This window comes from Zeugodacus cucurbitae, chromosome 2 (genome assembly GCF_028554725.1).
Source record: "Zeugodacus cucurbitae isolate PBARC_wt_2022May chromosome 2, idZeuCucr1.2, whole genome shotgun sequence".
NCBI classification, from domain to species: Eukaryota; Metazoa; Arthropoda; class Insecta; order Diptera; family Tephritidae; genus Zeugodacus; species Zeugodacus cucurbitae.
This window is the reverse complement of record NC_071667.1, coordinates 27943812-27969383: the sequence shown is the minus strand read 5'-3', so window position 1 is coordinate 27969383 and position 25572 is coordinate 27943812. Positions and strand designations below refer to the sequence as shown.

General features: G+C 33.7%; 4 protein-coding genes across 8 annotated transcripts in view; 3 read left to right on the top strand and 1 right to left on the bottom strand.

The window, feature by feature from the left end:
- Positions 1-25572, top strand: part of LOC105213689 (dnaJ homolog subfamily C member 3) — a 107838-nt gene that overhangs the window by 14238 nt on the left and 68028 nt on the right. The gene's annotated exons all lie outside the window — the stretch shown is intronic.
- On the bottom strand, positions 1351-14183 carry Pi4k2b_1 (phosphatidylinositol 4-kinase type 2-beta). Of its 3 annotated transcripts, XM_011186721.3 has the most exons (8): positions 13387-14183; positions 12279-13176; positions 4162-4280; positions 3523-3653; positions 3223-3418; positions 2511-3164; positions 2303-2442; positions 1351-2137 (listed from the first exon to the last, which is right to left on the bottom strand). In XM_011186721.3, the coding sequence occupies exons 1-8, from the start codon at positions 13558-13560 to the stop codon at positions 2059-2061; spliced, it is 2391 nt and encodes a 796-aa protein (XP_011185023.2). In that variant the 5' UTR covers positions 13561-14183; the 3' UTR covers positions 1351-2058. The 3 variants fall into 3 exon arrangements, with proteins under 3 accessions (XP_011185023.2, XP_028897150.2, XP_028897152.2); XM_029041317.2 differs by lacking the exons at positions 12279-13176; positions 13387-14183 and adding an exon at positions 6411-6861; XM_029041319.2 differs by lacking the exons at positions 12279-13176; positions 13387-14183 and adding an exon at positions 5808-6038.
- LOC105213702 (N-acetylglucosaminyl-phosphatidylinositol de-N-acetylase) lies at positions 14524-18558 on the top strand. Of its 2 annotated transcripts, XM_011186720.3 has the most exons (5): positions 14524-14861; positions 14978-15459; positions 15597-15887; positions 16095-16188; positions 16836-18558. In XM_011186720.3, the coding sequence occupies exons 2-5, from the start codon at positions 15000-15002 to the stop codon at positions 17017-17019; spliced, it is 1029 nt and encodes a 342-aa protein (XP_011185022.1). In that variant the 5' UTR covers positions 14524-14861; positions 14978-14999; the 3' UTR covers positions 17020-18558. The 2 variants fall into 2 exon arrangements, with proteins under 2 accessions (XP_011185022.1, XP_011185021.1); XM_011186719.3 differs by having other exon boundaries at positions 14525-15459.
- Positions 19347-24840, top strand: LOC105213701 (protein spartin). 2 transcript variants are annotated; one of them, XM_011186717.3, is made up of 4 exons: positions 19347-19550; positions 22051-22668; positions 23211-24148; positions 24205-24840. In XM_011186717.3, exons 2-4 carry the CDS (start codon positions 22060-22062, stop codon positions 24437-24439), a joined length of 1782 nt encoding a protein of 593 aa, XP_011185019.2. In that variant the 5' UTR covers positions 19347-19550; positions 22051-22059; the 3' UTR covers positions 24440-24840. The 2 variants fall into 2 exon arrangements, with proteins under 2 accessions (XP_011185019.2, XP_011185018.2); XM_011186716.3 differs by lacking the exon at positions 19347-19550 and adding an exon at positions 21848-21989.

Genomic DNA, 25572 nt, shown 5'->3' with positions numbered 1-25572 from the left:
TTAGTTTCTATTCACTAACTTTAACTATCTGTGATGGATAACGGCAAAATATTATTTATTATTATAACAATTAATCGTTGAAAATAAATTATTTTTAAACTTCTTACAACAGTTTAATTGTTATTTTATGTTGTTTTTGACAATTAATTTCTAACAATATATTGTGTCGTGCTTCACATTCAACTTGCCAATACAACGTTACAAAAAATTATACATATATATATTACTTGCACGGAAACGGAAACGTTAGGACCTTCAATTTTCGTAAAAGATTGAAATTATATACAATTTACATTTTCTAATGAGATTTTCGCTACGGACTCACACAACAGTCGCAAAGATTGATTTAATATATTTGTTTTGATATTAACCAAAGCACAGCAGATCCTCATCCTTAGCGTCCTAGGGAATCATATTATTATTATACATAAAGCAAATAAGTAATAAGTGACAAAATTGTAAGTCTTGTCTCAAGCAGATACACATACATATATCACAATAATTGTCAGGTTAGAAGCACTCTTTTTAATAATCTAACCCGAAGTAAAACTCAGATTTTTATCGGTTTTAGTTTTAATTATACTCATTCAATAATAGATGCACATGCTCACACATAAAACAAAGCAAAATGTATAAGTATGTATGTGTACCGCAAGGCTAATTTTTGTAATATGTATATAATTAATACTAACTTCATTCTTCATTTCTTTTTTAAATATATTCCCTAATGGCTTAGTTTACATGGCATATGCATCGATGTGTACATATACATATATAGTAATTACGAATCTAATAAGATTATGTTATAAAAAAACGCAACAACAATATCAATTTTATGTATATATATATAGAGAGGTGCGTGTATGGGTGCTTCATAGTTTATTCTGATTTTATTTAAAAATTTTTGTTTACACTGATTAGCGTAAAATGAAATTATGCACTTTTATTTGTATATACATATGTATTTATATAAATAAGTATTTTTCCTACCTAATTGCATTATCTTCATCTGCGGCATTAAACATCGTAAACGTATCGGTGTACTCGATTACATCTTTGAATAGATTAAATTGTATCACTTAACAATGACATTACTTTCATTTTATATCCATATATTATTCAATTTATTTATATATATATATGTATACATATATACCTACATATGTATGTATCTCAGTACGAACTATGAAGTTATGGATATGAGTGGGTGTGATTTATTATTATAATTCATATACTTTAACGTCTCTAAGGTATAGAAGGACGCCAGTTCCCGCTGATAGTCAAGAGGAATCACGACAATTCATGCAAATATTTTATTTCTTTTTACATAAATTAAAATTTTGCAATACCTGCTTTAGACTTTGATTTTTATTAATATTGGAATGGCAATGCATAGAACAAGCGGCAATATTCTGACATTCAGCGTAAATCAATTCACTTCAAATGCGGATTTTTTTTCGCAGAAAATCAAAACTTTGAAATGAAAATATTACATTGAATTGCATAATATGTCCGCTTGTATTTACGCGTACATAGTAAGTATGCATGTGTGTACGTATGTATATATATGAGTGTGTAAACGAAAGCTTTTCTTTGTTTAATAAGTAAATAACATTATGCAATGTACATCCTAAAATTCCTTCAGCTATAGTGATAACAATTTTAAATAAAAATTAAGCAAATAATATGAAAATATACAAACAATTTCTTGAAAATAGTACTTCGCTTTACACATATCATCAAATTCAGTATGTATGTATGTACAATATTAGAACTAAGAAAACAAACAGTAAATACGTGGGTATGTAGCTGTGCTGGATATATGTATGTGTAAGTATATCAAAAGTATTACTGAATGGCGAAACGTCGTATTGAGTAAGAACACAGTCATTCCCCGATTATACAGACACACATAGTGAAATAATTCTACCATTTACAATGGGTACTTCGCTTTTAAGCTGGCATCTTGTGAACCACTTCGTAAGTTTAATCCATTTTCTCATTGTTTCCACTTCCACTTTTATAATAAGTATAGATTTTACTGATGTTATGCTCATGTTAGCACCATGAGAAGAACGGGCTCTTATTTTGAAAGCGTTGCGTAAATGAAAAGAATCGACTATTTTGACCGCGAGATCTGAAAACAAGGAATAAGGTGTTATTAAGGAATAGCAAATTAACGTATGTCCACTACATGCAAGTAGAGATTAACTCTACGCGCATACTTTTTAAATATTGAGTTGCATCGACGAACCCAAAGATAATCTCGCATACAGTAGTTTTGTTATTAAATGTTTCTTACCTCTCTACCACTACTGCCGGCATTTGAACCAACTGCACCGGCGATTTACCATCCTTAAGCGCTTGAGTTAAATTCAATATCTGACCACGCATCACAGACATTTGACGTTCGAAAAGCCGTTTATCGAAACCTTTATCTTGCTACAAGCATAATATAAGAAATATAAATTTATTTATGAAATTAGTCAAGTGCCATAATACACACATACCTGAAATAAGTAAAATAATTCCGTGCAAATTTCCTCCACATAATTCATATCGGACAACAATGGCAGCACATGGTTTTTCGTCTCTTCACTAAATGGCACTTTCGCTTGTGGCAACCACGCCCAGTGATACGGATAGGCACGCCACGAATCGGGGTGTTTGAATGGGAAAGCCAGCCCATTATCGATTGCCGCAATCACAATCGTGCCTTTTGATGACACATCACCTGGTTGACTAGTAGACGGTTTATGTGCACTGGCTGTGCCAAAATTAGCTTCTTCTTCTGATGTAACACGCTCCGAATCTTGTTTCTGTGATTTTGTCTCTGATTTATTTGTATCTAAATTGTCCTCACCTACTAGTGTCTGTTCATCAGCCAGTTTTTGTGGGGTTTGTGCTGGTACGTTGGTTGGTTTTACACCCAACCCCCCACCGTTAGCGGCAGTCTTTGCATCGCCCGTAGGACGTACATAGCGTATTAACCAATTGTCATTGCCACGATCTGTATTGCGTATAATGTAATCGAGTACAACGAGTCGTTCAAATTGAAGCTGAAAGGAGTTGGCGAGTGTTGTGGTGAGAGGCTCTTGTTCGAAGCGACGTAACCAAAAATCGGCATCTTTATAACCTTCAACAAAAAGCTGAAAGGAACCAGTCTGTGGGAAGGAAATTTTAGATAATCACTATACGTTTAGTACAAGCATTGTCTCGTACCTTAAGTGGCAAACTCATGCGATTGAAATGCGCTGACGGATAGTGTTCCTTAATGCGTCGCTTTAGTTTCGCCTTCTGTCGATCGATGCGCGCATAGTTGAAAGTCTCGGCGACTAACCTTACAACGCGGGTCTTTGGTACAATATTTAGATACAGTTTACGATCGACCAAGCTGGCGCCTGCCTCCGACAAATAGCTGAAAAGACAAATTAATTAATTAACTATTTTCTATTGCATATTTCTAATGCAAGGAAAAAATTAATAAAGATAAGATAGTAATTGATTATAAAATGAGATTACCCTTGATTTGGTATCAAACAGGCGCGTCCAAAGCAGCAAGGACAACATAATTTATGCATCCATTTAGTCCATTTTGGATTCAGTCGTCCATAGGGCTCCTCATCTTTCGGCTTAAATACACCTAAGATTTTCTGGAAACATCAAAAAAAAAAAAAAATAAGCGAAATTATAACTAAAATTATCTATATACATACATATAGATATACATATTTATATACATATAAGTGAATATATTAATTTTAAATATATCTTTATATAAACATAAAAAATATTAAAATATAAACAAAATTGTTTGATTTATTACCAAAAATTCGCACAAAAGTCAACTTAATTGTGGAATTTCCCCATAAAGAAATAATTTAATGTAGCGACTGCTGACGAAAGCAGTTGAAATGTCAGCAAAGCTGTCAAATCTAGCCGACAGCTATACAGACAATCAGACGCAATATATGTGAAGTAAACTCGAATTATTAAAAAATCAAAGATTCCAATATGTTTTAAAAAACTCAAGTTTACTAAAATTTGTTTAAACTCAAATTTTATGCGCGGTGCAGTATATTCGGGTCTTACCCGACTTAAAGTTTATACCACATATGTACCAACATTTTTGTTGAATAGTAATTCTGTAATTTCACTTACACCTTCTGCATTTTTTACAAAATACGATCCACTGCTGCCCTGATAGATGCGCTCCGGCATAACACCAGCTGTAATGGCCGTTTCCACTTGTAACACAACTTCATTGAATGCCGGATCATCTGCAAGTAAATAAAGAGATTTTTAATTGTTTAACAATAATATATTTATACAATATACTATACATAAGTATATATGTACATATATAAATATACGAAAAATGTAAACTGTCAGTATTTACTAATCAAATTGGTACGCAAAACCATAATGCGGCAAACGTGAAGACGCTGCTTGCGCCTGCAAGTTGGCAAATGTGCGGTGGACACAGGACATTGCCACAAATGTTGCCACCACAACCGACAACCGTTACATAGGAGCAAACGTACGCAGGCACTCATCAATTTGTACTAATCGAAATGAGAGCCGTAAAAAATCAAAATAGCAGGATGTCTGACAGACGATAGTTACACACGCTTACACAGATGTGTACGAGTATGCACCTGTACTACAGGCTAATAATTTCCTATTGCGTATTTATACACTGAAACGATTTAACTGAAATCTCTACCACCATTACTGTACTATATTGAACTGTTCATAAATTATGCAGAGATTTTTAAGGTTTTGCTATTTTTACTTACCGCTTTTCAAGTAGGCAGGTGGAAATTGCGCTAAGTGAATGTCAACGTGTAAACAATTACAGTGTTCTCACGAAAAATGTTACACATATAATTTCAAAACTGTTACAGAACAGCTAAGATGCTTTATGAAGCAAATTCATTATGAGCAAATTTTTGTTGCAGTACTAAAAAGTGCATTTATTAAAACTGGAAACATGCTTTGAACCGAACCACGATCCTAACCATTTTTATTTTAAAATGTAAAAACCCACTCAAATAAAATGGTTCGGTTCTGTTCAAAATGAAAATCCCCAAAAAACATTTTTAAGTTAAATAATGCACGACCCATCGATTTTTGCAGTTTTTTAGACCTATTATTTAGGGATTTGTTCAAATTTAGTTGCTTTTGAATTCTCAAATCGATTTCAAACCGATGATGTGTTTTATTTCCAATTACTTTTTCGTAAAGATCTTGTTCTATAAGATTGCACTGTAACTGAACCTAGGAATGGGTTGAAAAATAATGAGAGAACAAACTCTAATATTCTGAGATAGGACATGGACACATGTAAAAAGTATTTGAAAACTTTGGTTCAAGGTATGTATGTGCTGAAATAAATAAAATTTTAAGTTCCGTGGATTAAAATTCTAAATACTATTTTGAATAAAGAATGAGTAGGATTATAATCAGCATTAGTAAGAACATTTTCAAAAGTTTTGTAGGATAAGCCAAAATATACTATATATACGATTTTCGACTTCGCCTTAATTCATTTATTTCTTATTGTTTAAGTGATAATTAACGAAGTATCTACAGAGGGTAGACAACGCACTCATGAAATAAATTAATAGCAAACTCCAATCGCTTGTATTTATCAGTTACTGTTTTGTCATTACTTGTTTTTAATCGCTGTTAGCAGCTCTATACAATGGTTAGTAGCAATAATAACACATTTCACTTAACAGAAACATATTGGAAGAAGCCTTTATTTCATTCATTGCGACTTGCTTCGATTATTTACTAATTACCCCTTAAACGCAATATGTTCCAATGTGCCGTCCAAGCGTAGTCCTCGAACAACGCGTAGCTTTGCGAAGACGTGCACATATTGCAGAAATATTTAGAACTTTAAAATTCACTTGATTTTATGCTGATTTAATCAAAAACAACACGAGCAATGTTTAATTAGAACACATTTATTGACCGTGAAAAACCGCTGGCAAGAGGCCCACATATGCAGCTACTATACATGAAGCAACTCGGAAGCTCGTACGATAATACGAGCGCCTCCTGCTAGTGCACACCAAAAAGCACAGCAATTTATTTAATTTTCAAGTTTTTCGCTATCGCTTTTCACGTAGTCACGGTAAAGCAGAGAGTGCAAAAAGCTAAAAACAAAAGCAAAAAAGCGAAGTGAGAAAGAATACTGCTGACATAATTCTGCAACGCATTTCAGTATCTATAAAATGCAGCTACATATGAGCATACGAATGTATGTACATATGTGCATAAGTATTGAGAGCAGGAGTTTGCAGTGCGTAGGTGCAACCTAACCTATATAGCGTTCAGTGGCGACCAACAGTGTCACACGGTAGGATGCAGTTTATACTCGCACACACATTTGCACTTACACAAAAATTTCAAAGGACAATTCACACATCCACAGTTGGCAGCTACAATTTCATAGGAAGAATCACTACTTTCTTCACCATCAACAGTTCCTGCGGTTTTTACACGCTCAATGCGATTAATAATGTCCTCTTCGCTCTCTCTTTCCAAAAATTGAGAAAACTCAAGCTCACATCTTTTTTGCCTACAATGGCAACAGTAATTTACCGATTTCTTTTCATCTAGTGTCGGTTGAGAAGCTATCTTTTTAAAAGACATGAATGGAGTTACTGATTGTAGGCGTATTTTGGATATCCACAAGATTTCAACTAATCGCAATGATTATTTTTTATTTTTTGGTAAACGCCACCAACTGTTTGCTTTTTTCTCAATTCTTTTACTGTTGTCTTTTCATTTAAGTTATTCTGACACTGACAATTTTTGAAGAAAAAATAAACAAATCATTTTGTTTATACGACTTTACAACTTTTTTGTTGAAATTAAATAAATCGAAAATAGATCAAAATACATAAATACTTAAAAGAGCAAAGCAAAGCATAGTTCACAATGAATTTAGTTTTTATTTAAAAATAGTTTTATAACAGAAAATGGGATCAGAAATATTATAACGGTGCAATATGCATTTTATCATCATTTGATCATGTTTCACGGTTTACAAACAGTCGTTAGGTGAACAAAACTATTATAATCTGTACAACAAAAACAAAGGCGAAACAAACACATAGCAATTGAAGTCTGAAGATAATCCTCAACAAATACCAAAGAGATAGACATATATGATAATAAATTATAATATTATACATATGTACATACATATATGTCTTGATAACGAAATGTGTTTAAGCGAAGTATTAACGTGTTATCAAGCTAACTTCTCGGTAGATAGTCTGGAAAATTAGGCGAGAGCAACCATTAGATTTGTTGGATATTGCAGCAGGTTAAACACCTACTTATCCAGACTGAATCCCAGACATAATCATTATATGTTCTGCAAGTAAAGAGTCCCCGCATGACACAAACCACCTCTTTGCATGCCCCCAAAATCACACTCATCTAACATCCCTTCCACTTTGGTCCGATTATTATACTCTCGCAACAAATGTTGCTAAAGAGAGTATTATAGTTTTGTTCACATAACGGTTGTTTGTAACACCCAAAACTAAACGAGTTAGATATAGGGTTATATATACCAAAGTGATCAGAGTGGAGTTCAAATCCGAATGTCTGTCTGTCCGTCCGTCTGTGCAAGCTGTAACTTGAGTAAAAATTAAGATATCTTGATGAAACTTGGCACACTTATTTCTTGGCACCATAGGAAGGTGGTTTTCGAAAATGAGCAAAATCACTGGACCACTGCCACGCCCACAAAATGGCGAAAACCGAAAACACATAAAGTGCCATAACTAAGCCATAAATAAAGTTATGGAAATAAAATTTGGTATGAAGGATCGCACTATTAAGGGGCATATTTGGATGTAATTTTATTGGGGAAGTGGGCGTGGCCCCGCCCCCTACTAAGTTTTTTGTACATACCTCGCAAACCAATAGAGCTATATAAACCAAACTTTCTGCAGTCGTTTTTTTAGCCACTTCCTAATACAGTCCGAAATGAAAGAAATCGGATAATAACCACGCCCACCTCCCATACAAAAGTTAGGTTGAAAATTACTAAAAGTGGGTTAACTCACTAACGAAAAAGTCAGGAACACTAAATTTCACATAAGAAATGGCAGATGAAAGCTGCACTCAGGTTTTTTTACAAAATGGAAAATGGGCGTGGCGTCGCCCACTTATGGGTCAAAAACCATATCTCAGGAACTACTCGACCGATTTCAATGAAACTTGGTTTGTAATAGTTTCCTTACATCCCAATGATATGTTGTGAAAATAGGCCAAATCGCTTCACAACCACGCCTACTTCCTATATAGCAGAACTTTGAAGACGATCGGAATCATTTACTTTACAATATATAAAGTAAGCACTAGTGAAGATATCGGTGCAGAACTTTGCACAAATACTACGTTTATAGCGTGGCAGCCCCATTCTAAAAATCGCCGAAATCGGACCATTGGTTTTTAAGGCCCCATATATCGAACACTAGGTCCTCGGTGCTTCTAACCTAATATTATGGTTTCCAACCTTAAATGGATTTTATACAATATATATGACGAATATGGGGTTCAAATTGTGTCTTATATAATATAAATAAAGTTAAATAAATAAATTACGAGAGTATAAAATGTTCGGTTACACCCGAACTTAGCCCTTCCTTACATGTTTTAAATGTTAGATTTATTATGAGAGTCGGGTGTACCTAACCAGAATGGACCCAGATCTTGATGCGACTGACCTGAGTTTAAAAAAACATCGTAAAAGTTATGTACTCACTAAATTTGATTACGATAAACGCGATGGTGATATTCGCTACATGGGGTTGAAGAATAATACAGACCGATTTCGTGGACATATAGAGGGTTTTCTATTACAAAGAAAATATACATACATACAAAATGTTGTTATATAGGGGGTAGATATTTTTCTTTAGAGTTTTTTATTGCCTGATTTATATTGAATTTCATAAATAACAAAATAGGCATGGCTAAATCGATTATTTGATTCCTATTGCCCATTTTTCGATATTCATACAAACACAATGTGACAGCTGGTTAAATTTTAATCAATGAACAATAAAAACCCTGAATTGATATTGAGACTCTATTGCAGATATTTTGTAGATATTAATTAAACAATTTAAACAAAATTAGAGCAGATAAGTCTTTAAACTGTGGTCCATATGAGCAACGCCTACAATTGTTAGATGAGTAAATAGTTTTACCGAAGTCATCAGAAACGATAAAATTCCGCACGCATACACACATATATACTTTTATATACAAACAAAATTAAATAAAAGACAATGTTGGACAGAGAAACCGCAGAGGTAATAGTAAATCAGAGTTATATATAAAAGTAGAGCAGTCAACGGTACTAACTCGTTGACATAAAAAATTTGAAAATCATAAAAACAAAGATGACTTTACATGTATTTAAATTTTAAGTTAAATTAAACTTGCAGCAAGAGTTGCGAAAACTTAGCAAAAAATAAAAGTATTAAAAAAATTGTGCAAGTGCAATTTTTGTAGATTGTATATTTTGAATTTGGTGTCATCAAAGGTAACGCACGATATCAAATAAAGAATGTTTGTTGTATGGTAAATGACTGACACGTATTTTCACTGAAAATATAAAAGTAGGTGATTACTAATTTCGTCCACATACATATATAAATAGCTACATATTTACATATCACACAGCACATTTACATATAACATGCAAGTCATAAGAAGCGGTTAAGTCAAATTAATAAGAGTTGAGTGTGTATTTACTTAAACGCATAAAATACGGCAGTAGTAGATCATATTATATTTAAGGTATTATAACTTAACAAATGAGCTCATAAATATGAAAGAATGCACAAGTATCTACCTTTATATAGTTTTCTGCAGACTTCTCAAAACTGAATTTAGCCTTTATCTCAGTTAACATACAAAAAAACATATATATGCATATAAACTGTAATCGTTATATTTGTACAATCTCGCTCCACGACACGTCGAGCATGACGAGATTAAATGAATTATATGATTTGTTTTCGTATATTTTTATGCACCCCGCTCACTTTACACCTCTATCTATGGATATCCCAGTTCCAGCACTACAATGTTGGGCATTGTTATAGCTATTTGAAAAAGTGCATACTCGTATGACATTTTGCAGAGATCCCTTCATTTTCTAATGCGAATAATTCACAAATAAAAAGAAGCGAAAAAATGTGCTTACTTGCAATACTCATATATCAACTCGATCTCGAGAAGGGTAGGCTGAAAATTTAATTGCGTACACTTGAGGCACATGAAAAGCTTACGTTTGCACTGAATTTAAGTAATTTATTTATTTTTTTTTTTGTATTCAGGTTTTATTTAGCCAAGTACTACTATCTAAAAACTATTACTACAACTACAACAATCATTTTGGAACAAACTAAATTTTGAACTTATAATCTATATTTTTAAATTAATAAGTTGTGTTCAAAATAGTAATAGTTCATGTATTAGAGTATTATCATTGAAATTAGAAAAGAAACGAATTTTATTATGGACACATGAAAGTAAAGTCGCCCTTTTTGGAATATGTATGTGCATCGCCCACCGAAGACTGAATATCACCCTAGACACACTACGATAACGGTAAAACATGGAGGATCAAAAATATTTGGACTTCTCATTTATTTTTATGGTGCTGGGCCCATATATCGTATCTATACTGTCATGGACCAACATGTCTACGTTGATATTTTGAATAGAACTATGAATACGAAATGCCTCTGAAATAGCTCTTCCAGCAGGATAATGACCCGAAACATACAAGTCGGCTAGCCAAGGAGTGGTTTTGTATTATAGGCATTAGGTCATACCCTGGCCTGCGAAGAAATACCTTAAAACCGTTATGTCGCGTCCCTGTAAACTGTTGTTGTTGTAGTCAACTAAGCAAATTCTATTTTGCAACAAGGTTAGACCATAAAGAAAAAGAGAAGGCATGCGAAAATTGGTTAACCGGTGGACACAGATTCTCATTTGAACATGAAATGTCAACTCAACAATATCCGTCAAAATTAGTTGGGAAATGTTTCTCCCGCTATATTAAGGCATACATACATAGTGATTAAAACTTTTATGGATACCCGACTTAATGTCAAAAATATCTTTGAAGAATGTTGGGCTGAACTTCTTCGAAAAATCGAGCTTTCTATAAGTATATAGTATAAACATATAATTGATCTCAACGAAGATTTGTTGACGGTTAGCATATATGTATAGTATATTATGCGGTAACAATTTATCTGTAACAACAATACATATTAATAAACTAAACGTGCAATAATTTCTCTCTTTACCAATATATTCTATTAGTGAGTTAGATTTTTAAAGAGCCTTACTAATGCAAACATTCATTTCGCAAAAAATTTTCAATGTTTATAATTATTGAATTTTTGTTCGTGTAGAACTTCTGCAATTACGGCCTTTTCTGTCTCTTTCGTAAGCATTGTGCTTTTGTAAACACTGCCTATGTACAGTGAAGCAAAAGTGTACGGCAGTTGACAATCATTTTTATGACAAAGATAAAAATTTTGCTTTATCAATGAGTCGCATTAGCACTTTTCAGTGGACTGGCAATTTTTAAACAAAACTTTTCTTTAAGGGTTTGTCATTTCCAAATACTATAAATAATGAAATATTCCGTTGTCACTGTGTTTGAAATTCTGATTATACAATAATTAATATATGCATGTGTTTGTATGGACTAACCAAATGGTGACTCATAATAACTAATTGCACTTAATAAATAATACTTCAACTAGCAATAGAAACCTCTTTATATGTACATCTGTGTATAAATTTACACATTTACATGTGTATATCTATGTACATATAACACATAATTGTGACTTTTATATTTGCTTTAATAGAGCAGTAAAATTGCAATTGAGACGTTAGGAAGCCATAATAAGTCGTCGTCATTTGTGGATAGGTTTCTCTTCAAACCTGTGTGCAGAATCTATTGTGAGTCAAAACAAAACCGCAAATACAATAAATCGTGAGTATTTACAATATGATTATAATAGGTTATTTCTATGACGGCATTAACTTAAAATTCGCACTGTGCTGTCTTCTACCCCACAACAACGAAAATATTTAGAAATTATTGAGAATTTCACAATTCTGCTCATTAGCTACAATTAAACACATTTGTACACACATTTTTTTCATTACATTATAGCAATGCATATTCTTATTCATATAGCACTCACCCAAAAAGGTATTGACGGTCAAATCATTCCGATCGCGACTTCCACTGCTACTATTGTATCCATGTCCACCGAGCAATGGCTGTGATTCCCGATTGTCACTACCTGCATCCATTATGGAACCGCCCTCGTAATCTACCTCTGGAACCAGACAGATCTCGTCACCGTCGTCTGCACTGTCGTAATGACGTTGTAATGTGGACGATACCAGCTGATTATTTTTCGTTTGAAAATTACGCGATGTCGCTGTCACTGAAGGTAATGTTGGCGACAACAATGGCGATACACGATGATTTACATCAGCTTGATGTGTTGGAGATGTTTCTCCACTGCCATACTGTGGGGGAATGCGAGCAATACTATTACTCCCGCTCACACTGCTTGTACTGCTGCTACTACTGACTATACCATTTTGACTACCACTATTACTAGCACGTTGATGCTGAGCTGTAGTGGTAACAACTAGTCCATTATTCAAAACTGGCGATGTATGGGATGAGAGCGTAAATAAATTGTTAGTGTTGATATTATTGTGCGCTCTGTTTTCGTCCAAAAGCAAAAGTTGTTGTGTTGTGTGCTGTTGTTGTTGTTTTGGTTGAAGAATATGATGCGACTGTCCGTTGAGCGAGTTGAAAAATTCACTCTCATTGGCAGCAGTGCCATTGCCGACGGTAACTACCTTATCATTTTCATCCTCATCGCTATATATGTTGGCAAATTTACCACCAATATCAGTAGTATGTCCGTTGGTCTTTTCGCCGTTTATATCTACGTCATAAACTTCAGCTTCTTCATCATCATCCGAATAATCGTCGACTGATAACAATATATGTTCTCGTCGTGTCTTCTTCCTTGATTTTTTCTTTTTCTTCTTTGTTTTGTTCATCCCGATTGTATTTATCTGCAGGTTTAAAATTTAAAATAATATAAATACAAGCTATAATTGTATATATAGATGTGTGTGTAGAGGTTTTGCGCATTAAACAAAATTCGCTAATAAATATAAAACGTTACTTTTATTTCATGTCATTAGGTATTCGTCGGTGGTATGTACATATATTTAAATAGTTAAATCAGTAAGATCTTAAAAAATTTAATACTATTAACCCACCTCTACTTGTGTCACAAGCTTCGTTCCGTTCATTGAACCTAGAGAGGCTCCTGATCCCGGTGTGACTGATACGGCGGCAGCTGCTGCTGCTGCAGCAACAGCCTCATCTTCAGACAACGTGCTGATTAAGTCGACATGTTCTATATGTACCAACGGTTGATTAGTAGAAGACATTGAAGGTACCGACAGTGGGATTGACGAGAATGCAACGTAATAGTTTTTAAAATGAAATAGTTGACTCGAACACTATATACTGGGATCACTTTTAACTGACGCAACAAATTTATCACTGCACTGGCAAATTATTCGTCTGTTTTATTTGTGTACAGGTGATGATAACATATGTTTAATCGCTTAATCCTTTTTGGGATACCCAGTGTAGCTGGGTATATAAGTATTAACTTTTTTACGTTTCACCTTTATGTCAATATTTATTTTTTATAGATTATCGCCCTTTAAAATAGTCTAGTCAGTTTTATTGATTTATTATTTCCCTTAATCTGTGAACTCTTTTTTCTTTGTTTTCCCCATCAGCGATATCGGAGCAGCTGGATTTTTGTTACTGTTTCTTCTTATCCCCTTTTTCACTAAGAACTTTTATACTTATGATTATTTTTTTATTACAATATAACTATTATATTAGGTTTGGGCAAGCAACCCAAGTTCACAGTTCAAGTTAAATTCGCTTATAATAAAGTTAAAGACTTGTTAAGGAAAACAGACAAGAATTAAATATAAAATCACTTGGAAAAGTTCCTCCCTTCCTGACTGAATCAGTCAAAAACGTAGAAAAAATTTGCACAATTACAAAGAGTGACAGCAGCTGTCAATTGCAAATTTGTCAGTACAGAATTGGTAATGCCATATCGGAACGAACGCTTTATACATATTTGGGATAATTATCTTTAACAGTGTTCAGGCTAAGGGAAATTTAGCGTACTTATAGAGGTGAAATTAATATTAAAAGAAAATGTTCTAAAAATATTAGAACTCTTTTGGCCTTAATTAAATAATAACAACATTAATTTTCGATAGAATATTAAGTTTTGATACACCTTGCTTTTTTTTTTAAGAATACATTGCAGATTAATTTGCTTTCATTGGTTGATTTTAATTTACACTTGATGTACACTATAAAGTGGCAACACTGCTAGTAAAATTTGAGAACAGCTGCTTGCTGTCTGTGCTACTTGCCAAAGGAGCCGACCGACCACCAAAAATATAGGAAACAAATGTGGACTTTTAGGTGCGCGCCAGAAGCAAAACAAAACTTCAGTTTTTGTAACTATTAAACAAAAAAGTTGAGATTTTACTCTGATATGAACGAATTGGAACTATTGGATAGTTTCTAAGCTGACAACTCCAACGAAAAAGATAGTATATTGTAGAAGGAACTACAAATTATTAATACCATAATTGGAAACATTTATCTAGGCCTGCCCACCGGAAAACATATACAAGCTATAAATCTAAATGTACGTATGTATATAAATAATTGATCTAATTTGAAATAAACAACGAGAAAGCAGGAAGAAATAGGATACAGCTTTTTAACGATTGAACCATTTTACCACGAAAAATTTAACCACAGTGTGCGCTGCATTTGAAATGAAATGAAATTATCCTGGCTTAATCAAGTGTTTGAGTTGATTAGTGCGAGTACATTGCAATTGTACGAGGATAGTGGTCGATTCCTCCATCAGTTTGTTGGCAATCAGACGCAATCGTTGATTCTATTACAAGAAACGTGGCGTGCTAACGTGCTGCACTGGGCGACTATATCGTATCGACGCTTCAGTTCGACAGCAATCGAAGCCCTGGAGCATATTATTTACGCGTGTCTGGTGTACTTGCTAGTATGCCTGGGCATTTTTTATACAACACGCAGCAACAGCCCATTGTGGCGTTGGTGCAAGTTGATCAACAATGTGCGTTTTCCAAGACAACACAAATTGGAACGTGTTTTACTAGTGACCTCACATCCGGACGATGAATGTATGTTCTTTGGTCCACTTATATACACATTAACTCATCGTTCCAGCTGTCAAGTGTATGTCCTATGTCTGTCCAACGGTAAGTATTATTAACATGTTAAAATTGTAAATATGATTGAAATGAATAAACGGTGTGCATACTAACACATTTTCCCTGTTATAGTAAAGTATTTGATTATATGTGCATATATGTACAATTTTTGTAATTATTTATAGGTAATTATGAGAAACAAGCGCAATTACGCCGTGAAGAATTATGGCGTTCATGTGAAATGCTGGGTGTTCCAGCAGCAAATATCATTATGGTAAATGCAACAAATCTGCCAGATGACCCGAATGTTGAATGGAAAGCACCAGTTGTTGCGAATTTAATATTGCATACCGTCGAAAGTTTGGATATTCAAGCGATCTGTACATTCGATCGCGATGGAGTGAGCCAGCATCCAAATCACAGTGCAGTGTATTTTGCTGCAGCGTCACTCTGCTTAGCTAATTTATTACCAAAAGGTACGTCGTACATAGCAATTGATCATATTGTGATCAATTTGCCTTTAGATTTAGGTATGCTATTGAAGAAAGCGTGATAGCTGTTACGAGTGTCGAAACGAATGTAATTAGCATGTGTTGTGTTATGAACGCGCAATGAATATACAATTAACTTTTGATATGACAAAACATTTCAATACTATATTTTTGTTTTTGTTATTTTCACAGAATGCAAATTTTATACGCTGGACTCCATAAATATTTTAAGGAAATATATTTCGATTTTCGATTTGCTCTGTACATGCTGCATTTCATCATACTGGTGAGTTCTCAAATATTAATAGATCTTAATTAATAATTTGCTGGTCATCATTGTTAATAAGATAAGGAATAAAGATCACTGATAACAAACTTTGTATAAAACATTTTTAGCTTCCTAATATAGTTTCTTTAAAGTTTGTTTCCAACAGAGTTTTCTTTGTTTATCATTTAAATATTAGAAACTATTGCTTCATTTTGCGTTCAAATTTTTTTTCGTAGTATTTTTTTTTTCTTTTAAAGTAAACATTGCTCCATGTTGTACCATATATAAATTTGTGTGCATACACACGTACATAAATCCCTAATATACGGATACGTGGAGAATGTTTGTAAACAAATGATTTATGATTTTAAGTTATAATTTTGGTTTTACAAATTTTGTAACTTACTTAAAAGTAGGTCAGCACTTGTAAATTCTCTCAAATATTAATTTCTAATTATGTACATACATACGTACTTTTTTTATTTAAATTAATACAATAAAATATATATATAATTTTGTATTTAAAATTTCTTTTAATAAAAAATCAATATATCAAGATATGTTTAAATAATAACAGTTCAATTATTGAAACAATTTTAATTGAATAATTTCACATTGAACTCAAATTTATATATTTACTAATATTCTCAAAATGTTCTTTAAAGGTGCATACTGGGCTGGGATGAGGCTGCACAAATACGTCGCGCTATGCGTGAGCATAAATCCCAAATGAAATGGTTCCGCTGGTTGTATATTTACTTTTCACGTTACATGTTCATAAATTCGTTGCGTGAGGTGAATCTAGCGGACATCGAATTGGAGATGCAAATTGACGATAATACCTTTTGATTTGCCTAAACTTACATTAGCTTTAAACAATGCCGCAGCCAGTCAGCCAGCCAGCCAATAGTAAACATTTAATTGAATCTAAAAATAAAATCAGACAAACCAGACGTACCACGTTGTAATAAATTCTATATTTGAATCTGTGTGTGTGGCAGCAAACACCTAAAATGCACCAATAACACAAAACTTAAAATACATACAACAGACAACTAATATCGTCAACAACAACAATCAGAATCAGATGCAACATTATCAAAATCCAAATTACACGCAAAATGTTTAACGGTATCTTACCTATGCCGGCAGAAAGGAAAACCGAACAAACGTTAAATTATGTAAACAAAAATAATTAATAGTGCAATAGCTGACCGGTGCAATAACGCATGAAATGCCAAACGGTAATAATGATGTTGATGCTGCTACAACAACGGTAATGATAATGGCGATAATGAAATTTGGCGGTGATGGTGTTGTCGGCAGAGTGACACGAATGTTCCGTAACTGTCGCCGAAAACTTTTACAAACAGACAACCAAAACCTCGGGTAACAAAGGGAATGTGAAGCCATTTGACAGCGTGTAAAAACACTTTTGCCAACAATCAGAAGAAATTCAACAACAACATGTGAACCTCTACATACTATTCGTACATTTAAACAATGTACTGTACGCGCGTATATTTAAGCATTGGGTACAAGAAAAGCCTAAAACACATATCGAATCCATTTTCATTTGGTGTTCCCTACTTAAGTTGCTTTTCATACGTTTTATATTTTATGCAATCTTAGAAAATCTAATATTTATTGCAAGTGGAGAATTGTTATTCTCGATAATTGTGATTATGAGATGTTAATAATGACGTTAAGTTTAGTCTACTAAATGAACAGCGATCGGTGTAGCGTGGTAGTTATTATTTTATTCATTTAATTCGGTGATCAAAGCCAGGATTTCACACAATATTAAGTATACTAAATGTCATAGCAGTTTCATACATAAAGGTTTACATAAATTGTGTATGTATTTTTACCTAATTCTATAATATTCTATATTTTTTAGCATAAGACAGTTAATAGATTTTGACTTTCATAGATTTGAGTAAATTTGTTTAAAGCTAAATTAAGTTGGAGCAATAATTTTATTTACTTGTATGTGTACATAACGTAATACATAGAACACATAGTTGTAACAACAGCGAAGCATATACATACCATAAAAATATATAGATATTATATATATGTACATTATATAGTGTGTATATTCATTAAATATATTTCTTAAAGTTTGTAAATTTTTTGTTAATTTGGTTATTGTTATTTAATATCATCGAACTTCTCACATACAGCACGTATATACACAGCGAAGCAATATGTATATTTAATTTAATTTGCATTATAATAAGCACTGATAAAGCTTGTTGAAATGCCAAAACGTTTGCCTGTAATAATTTAAGATTTGTTTGTGCCGAACAAAATCAAAATCTAATGAATCACTTCAAAACTGAAAAATAAATAATACTTAAAAAAATTTAATTTACAAAAACCAAACTTCAAGTGTTTTAAATTCAATTTTACAACTTTTAATTGTGTATTTATTTCGAAAATTAAGTAATAGTCATGTATAATACTTAATAGATTGTTAGTCACTTTAAAATGTTGTGTTTAAATCAGACATAGGCCATGAACGACAACTAATTACTAACTAATATTTTTAACTTTTAAACTGTTTTAATAGCCGGGAGATCAAAATTTTTTCATAATAGGCTATAACAAACTTCTAAGCGCGGGTTTCTATCGGACCCAACTGAAGTTTGTTTGTAAATACAGTGGAACATCCATAACTCGAACTCTTGAATTGGAAATAGAAGTCAAATTTCATACAAATTTCCTTCCATAAATCGAACTTTTCGACCAGGGCTATTTCGACCAATTTTACTATCGAGGAAGAATTTTAAAAGCAAAAGCAAAACAATAGCAAACTGCAACAAACAAAATTACAGAATACATGTTTTAACGTATGAACATAAAACTTTATGCCAGTAAATAAATAAAACTGCTTATAAGTAAAATAATAATAAATTTTATGTTTCAATGAAACCTTCTATAACTCGAAGTTATTTGTGGATTATGGTGATTCGAGTTAGAGAAGTTCCACTGTACTTGCATTGGTTTTATTGTTAGCCGACATATTTGTGTATAACGCAAGGAAGTATGAATATAGGACCCCATTTTTTAGATATATTTTTTGTCTACGCACCTGTTTTTTTCTGAAAAAATCTGGCTACTCCCAACTACTAAACAGATGATAATGTTAAATGCGAATATTGAATAAAGCAAGAATGATAAAAAATCTCTGTCAGTCTTGGAATAAAGTGGTAAACAAAGTGATTTTTACAAAAAATTAAAAAATATATATATCTGATAACTAAACTGTTTCGTGCTATTCCATACACATATTTTCAAAACATACCCGTAGATTTAGTAAAACGTGCGAAAAGTGAAATAAAGAACGAATAAGGTGTATCCGGTGGATAAAAAAGGTAAATGCATATATTCCAATCCCTACATTTATAATAATATGTATGTACTTATATGTATATGTAAAGATTTTGTTAGTTTAAGCAATTAAGAATTAACATTGCATACTAAATTAAATCTTATGCACAAAATGTATTACACACTTGAGTTGGCTGTTGTCTATTTAGTTCAAATATACATATGTATGTACAATTCTTTACAATTTAAATCAACCTACATACATACATATATCGAGAAGTGGATGGCAGTAGTATTTTATTTCTGCCGGTACACGTCAGAAAAATCATATTGATGAAATAATTTTTTACTAGTAAACATACAAACATTTTCTTAATTTTTTTATATTTTCAAACCTGGATACACAATTATTATTTTATGAAAGTTAAAACTAAAATATCAGATTGCAAATAAATACAGTAAGACCTGTAAAGTTGTACACCCTTATAATTTGGACACTCACACAAATTGGACAAAATGTGCTGTACCAACATAATATAGTAAAAAATGTTCATATATTTACTGCTTAATTTGGGGACACTGTCTATTTTGGAAGTTGGGCAAAATTTGTCTCAATTTTTAAACACCAAGCATTAAAATCCATTACAAAATAGTATGGGCCATAATTGTGGAAAAAAATTGATAAATTAATAGATATGCATGAACAGATGAGTGATTCCCATGAAACTATTTTTAAAAACGTTGTAGAGGATGTAAAACACATCTCCCAAAGAACTTCTTGAAGTGAAAGTGAAGAAGAGTGCACTGAATATTATATTCTTCCCACTGCATCGATTCGGCTATAACCGGCTAAACGGTTGAACGCCAATAACATACATACACTGCAATGGAAGCTTCATCAAACATGAATGAAGTCAATCTTTATGTATCAGCACATCAATCAACTTTGCTGCCGGAGTTTTTAAAGTTAAAAACGAAATTGGACCAAATATAAGCTTATCAAAATTAAGGAAACTGAAATAGATTCATATTTTTTTCTAAAATATAAGTACGTATGCGTATACATATGTATATTCTAAAATGTTTTTTTTTTATTATTTATTGAATTCAATGCACGTTTATTACCCAGTTAAAAAAAGGCAACAAATTGAGAAAAAATCATATCTTTATAACATGGACACTCGCGTGACTTAGATAAAAAGTGCTGGTCCATAGGTGTTCCGCTGAGATTGATTTTACTGTACATCTTCTTCTTCTTGACTGGCATAGACACCGCTTACGCGGTTATAGCCGAGTCCACAACAGCGCGCCACGCATCTCTCCTTTTGGTAATACCAGGGAAGACAGGTCCTTCTCCACCTGGTCTTTACATCGGAGTGGAGGCTTCCCCCTTCATCGGCTTCCACCAGCGGGTACTGCATCGAAAACTTTCAGCTGGGGCACTTTCGTCCATTCGAACAACATGACCTAGCCAGCGTAGCCGCTGCCTTATTATTCGCTGGACTATGTCCAAGTCGTACATCTCATCGTTCCATCGTCTGCGGTATTCGCCGTTGCCAATGTTTAAGGGACCATAAATCTTCCGCAAAACCTTTCTCTCGAAAACTCCTAGTGCCGTCTCATCGGATGTTTACACCGTCCACGCTTCTGCACCATAAATTAGGACGGGAATGATGAGGGACTTGTAGTTTTTGTTCGTCGAGAGAGGACTTTACTTTTCACTGTACATACTTAGTTAATTTATTTATTTGTATGTATGTATTTATGTATATATATATATATATAAAGGAAGTTATTTGAAATAAACACGTCTTGCTAATTTTGAGATATAAAAAGAAAAAAAAACAATAGTTTTACTTGTATTATATATGTACATGTATTTATTTGTATTTGTATATTTGTATGTAAACAAAAAGTTAGTCATATCTGAGATGCCTTTTTAGTACAACACATCACATGTCATTTACATTAAATAAACTTGAATGAGAAAAAGTAAACAAATATGTAGAAGGATAACATTAAACAACAACGTTATCATACATTTAAATACATATACAAAAACAATTAAGTGGCGAGAATGCACTGAAGCTGCAGCTTCTTGTTCCTTCATTCCATTTATACTTTCTGCTGTGCGTCATCATCAAGTCAAGTCATTTTTGTGTAATATTTTAATTTTCTCGCATAAAATTGGCTGTAATTCAATTCAAACGTCACCCCATCGCCCTTTGGTCTCACTTACATTTGATAGCAGCAGCTGAGAGGCTTACGTTTACGTGCTAAGGAGATTGCTGAGTATTTTTTAATTTTATAATTGCATAACAACCGCATTTATTTCATAGAATTTGCATGTGAATTGTTGGTAATAAGAATTTACCTTAGTTGTTGTGAGACTTCGGTTGAGGGTAGTTCAATTTCTCGTTAGAATACTTTTATAAAATAGCATCAGTATTAGCAATATGAATGTCAACTTGGAATTTAATAAAGTATATATTAATAGTTTTTATGAATACACAAATAAATACTTAATTTAAAATATTATTCCAGTTGCTTATCATGTCCACAGAAGCGGAATTTCTCGGCGCCTATGAGCGCATAAAAGCTTCTAACAAACGTATTTTTACCTGCATAGATGCAGCCATTGAACACGAAGAACAAGAACGGCCTTTGGATGCTATTGCCGCTTATGAGTCTTGCTTACAACAAATTGACGAAACATTTGCGATATCTGTGGGACTGCCGGACAATGTTGATGCGGTAGCGGTTGAGTGGAGTGATGCTTGTACAATTGTACAAAAGCTAAAGGGAGCCAAAGTAGAAGTTAGCTATCGCTTGAAGGTTTTACGTAGCCAACATGCAAGTGTTGACAATACTGCCACGGAAGCAAAAGAAGAGCATGTAGATTCTCTACCTGCCGGTGGTGCAGAAATCAATGATGAAGCAGTTGATGGACCCACACCAAAGAAAAAATCTCTTTTACTAGAAAACCCAGTAGTATATAAGCAAGATGGTACGACTAGTGCAACAGCTCATTACCGGAAAGTTTTAACCGATTTACGTCGTGTTATCGCTGATCCCTCAGACGTGGGCATACTTTTCGACACACTTTTTACGTCCCAGGCGAAATTGTATAAAATTCAACCAGAAGGCGTTGTAGTGACTATGGTTGGTATAATATATTTTATTATTTTACTCATACGCCCATATAGGGAAGGGACTACACACATATCGGCAAGTCATGATTGGAGATTAAAAAAATATATAAAAATTATCGACGTATCCAACAAACAATGTGCCAAATTCAAATAACGTCGCAAATTTATGTAAATTATTTTTAAATCGTTTTACATAATGCTTAATTATTTAGAGTACAAAGTTAAATCAAGCATCAATGAAATTTAGATGCTTTATTTACTTTAATTTGCCTGTGCTTTATTATAAATACTTTGATTTTCACAATTCGTTTTCTATTCTATTTCTACAATTGTCGAATTATCATTATTTGCACCAATTATTTTCATAAATAATTTATTTCCGTTAGTTATTAATTTTTTTATTGACGTCTAAAGAGAATGAATTTCATTCCGTTTTTTATATTATTTTATTATCATTATATTAAACTATAATTATGTTAAGTAATGTTGTTATAATTTATAATATGGCTTTAAAAGTTTAGTAATAATTTTACTCACGATTTATTTGCGTAGGGCGAAACCTTCATGTCTCTAGTCATGTGCACCACACCTAGTGACGACCAATGGAAGCATTTGAATGGCATCTCGTTTATACAGTGCACAATTCCAACAGATAAGTCTGGCAGTAACAACAATACTGATCATATTCAAGTGCCCACAAAGGAGTCCCCACAAATGATTTGGCTCTACGCATTACTACCAAGCATAACCAATTGTTATAGAACGAATTATGGCGCATTCATTTTGCCCGATTTGGAGGTCGATGAGCCAGGACATGCATTTGGACTGATGCTCATCGAAAGCGATAGCACTGTTGATGGCGCTGAGCAAGCTGCCGCACAGCCAGAGGAACCAGAAGAACTAAGCGATTTGCAACAATTCTTCTTGGATCTGCTCGAGGCGGTGCTCTCTGGTCATGTCGAGCTTTTACAACAACCAACAGTGGGGCCACGCGTGCCATGCGATACTAGCGAACAGGTCTCGCGCCATATCGTCACGGCAGCCGATTTCATAGCGCATAATCTGGTGCGTGGCGCCGAGAAGACGGGTGAGTTAATGGTGAAAACCACACCGTACATCATTTCAAAAATGAAGCCAGCGCCACCGGATGCGCCGCCAGTCTCGTCGACCGTGCAAACCTCAGTGGCGGTGGCGCGCGACGTAACGCATGCGGCAGCGGGCGTCACTGGTTGGATAGCCGGCAAAGTGGGCTCCGCCTCGATGGCTATCGGCCGCTACCTAGCGCCACATGTGCAAAATGCTGGCTCCGCATTGTTGCAGAAGGGCTTTGGCTACGACACCAGCGAAGCGAACAGTAAAATGGAGGGTGCAATGACCATAGCTGCCGGTGCGGTGGAGGGCTTCAGTACCGTTTATAATGGTCTCGAGACGTCAGCCAAGATACTGGGTACAAATTTGAGCGAAAATTCAGTGAAAATTATTGAGCATAAGTAAGTGTATTGGAAACTTTAAAAATAGTTTCCCAAATTGTATTTCTTTTTCTCAGATATGGCTCCTCTGCTGGCGGTGTTGCAGCCGGCACCTTCGATACGCTCGGTAACGCTTTTAATGTCAGTCAAAATGTGAACTACATTACGCCTAAGGGTTTGGCGAAGAAAATGGCAAAGAATACCGGGAAAGCCGTGATCGATGATTACAAAACTAAATTACGCCACTCGGACACACATTTTGTGCCTGCGGGTACGCTCTATCCAGATTTGCGTACGCTGAAGGAGAAATAGACAGTCTGAATTTATTTGTATCGTTAACTCGTAAAGAAATATGATATTTTAGCTTTATTCTACATATATTTTCTATTGCAAACCTGCGAATATTGTTGACGAATTTCATAAAGATTGCTTTAAGACAAATTGATTTTAATACTTTCCAATGTTAATATTCTTATTCTTATTGTTATTGTTATAGTAGCTGCATAAAGTGTAATTTACAAACGCCATATGTACATATATGTATATCGAAGGTATGGTAGGAATAGTAAGACTATTATTATAATGTTTATAAGATACTCAAAAAATCTTTTATTAATAATATAAGTGTATTAAAACTCAATTATATTTGATTGTTATTATTACATTATGGAAAAAATAAATAACTAATAAACTTAATTATGTATTATCCCAAATGTTGACTTTTTATAATTCTGTCAGTTACCTATTCATTTCTATTTAATAACTCTGAGCTTGTACACACTTAGGCTAGTTTGTGGATCATCCCAAATAATTCGTAATAACATGAGAATAATTCATTGAATCAAAACAATAGCATTGGATTTCGGGAATATTAGATAAGTTCAATAATTGAAATTTTGAATAAAAAAAATTATCTATACTACTATTATAAAGAGGAAGGTATTTGTATGTATGTTTGTAATGGATAAACTCAAAAACTACTGTGCCGATTTCAAGAATTTCACCATTGGAAAGCTACATTCACTCCGAGTAACATTGGCTATATTTTTTGCTAGAATCTAAACTTTCTGGAAATAGTTCCCAGGTGAGAGTATCAAAACGACACCATGATGGAGAATCTTAATCTGAAACTGAAAATCGTCTTGGAAGTCATTCTCTTCGCATCGCAATCTCGTGCCAGAGAGTCGAGCAACGAGCACTCGCAGCTGCTTGCTGAAAAGATTTCAAAATCTCCCAAGTACACGCTTGAGAGTCAAGTACGGAGCGTGTGCAGCCGCTTGGAGAACAAAATTTTAGAAATATACAAGCTAGAGCGTCGAACTCTGAGCGTTCCCAACGTCTTCATAAGCAGAGAAAAAGACAACGGACACCAAAGACTAGAGGTCAAGTTTTAGCTCATCACAAAAAAATATCATTTCAAGTTCGAATTTTCCTCATTTTACTAT

Bases quoted from the DNA above. Each gene is read 5' to 3' on its own strand.
- Pi4k2b_1 (XM_011186721.3), bottom strand. From the start codon at position 13,560: ATGTCTTCTACTAATCAACCGTTGGTACATATAGAACATGTCGACTTA. The intron at 4,281-12,278 runs GTGAGTGCTATA...ATTTACTTGCAG, and splicing joins GACCGTCAATACCTTTTTGG to ATGATCCGGCATTCAATGAA. The intron at 3,165-3,222 runs GTACGAGACAAT...TCCTTCCCACAG, and splicing joins GCATGAGTTTGCCACTTAAG to ACTGGTTCCTTTCAGCTTTT.
- LOC105213702 (XM_011186720.3), top strand. From the start codon at position 15,000: ATGAAATTATCCTGGCTTAATCAAGTGTTTGAGTTGATTAGTGCGAGT. The intron at 15,460-15,596 runs GTAAGTATTATT...AATTATTTATAG, and splicing joins TGTCCTATGTCTGTCCAACG to GTAATTATGAGAAACAAGCG. The intron at 15,888-16,094 runs GTACGTCGTACA...TTATTTTCACAG, and splicing joins AGCTAATTTATTACCAAAAG to AATGCAAATTTTATACGCTG.
- LOC105213701 (XM_011186716.3), top strand. From the start codon at position 21,963: ATGAATGTCAACTTGGAATTTAATAAA. The intron at 21,990-22,050 runs GTATATATTAAT...ATATTATTCCAG, and splicing joins TCAACTTGGAATTTAATAAA to TTGCTTATCATGTCCACAGA. The intron at 24,149-24,204 runs GTAAGTGTATTG...TCTTTTTCTCAG, and splicing joins GTGAAAATTATTGAGCATAA to ATATGGCTCCTCTGCTGGCG.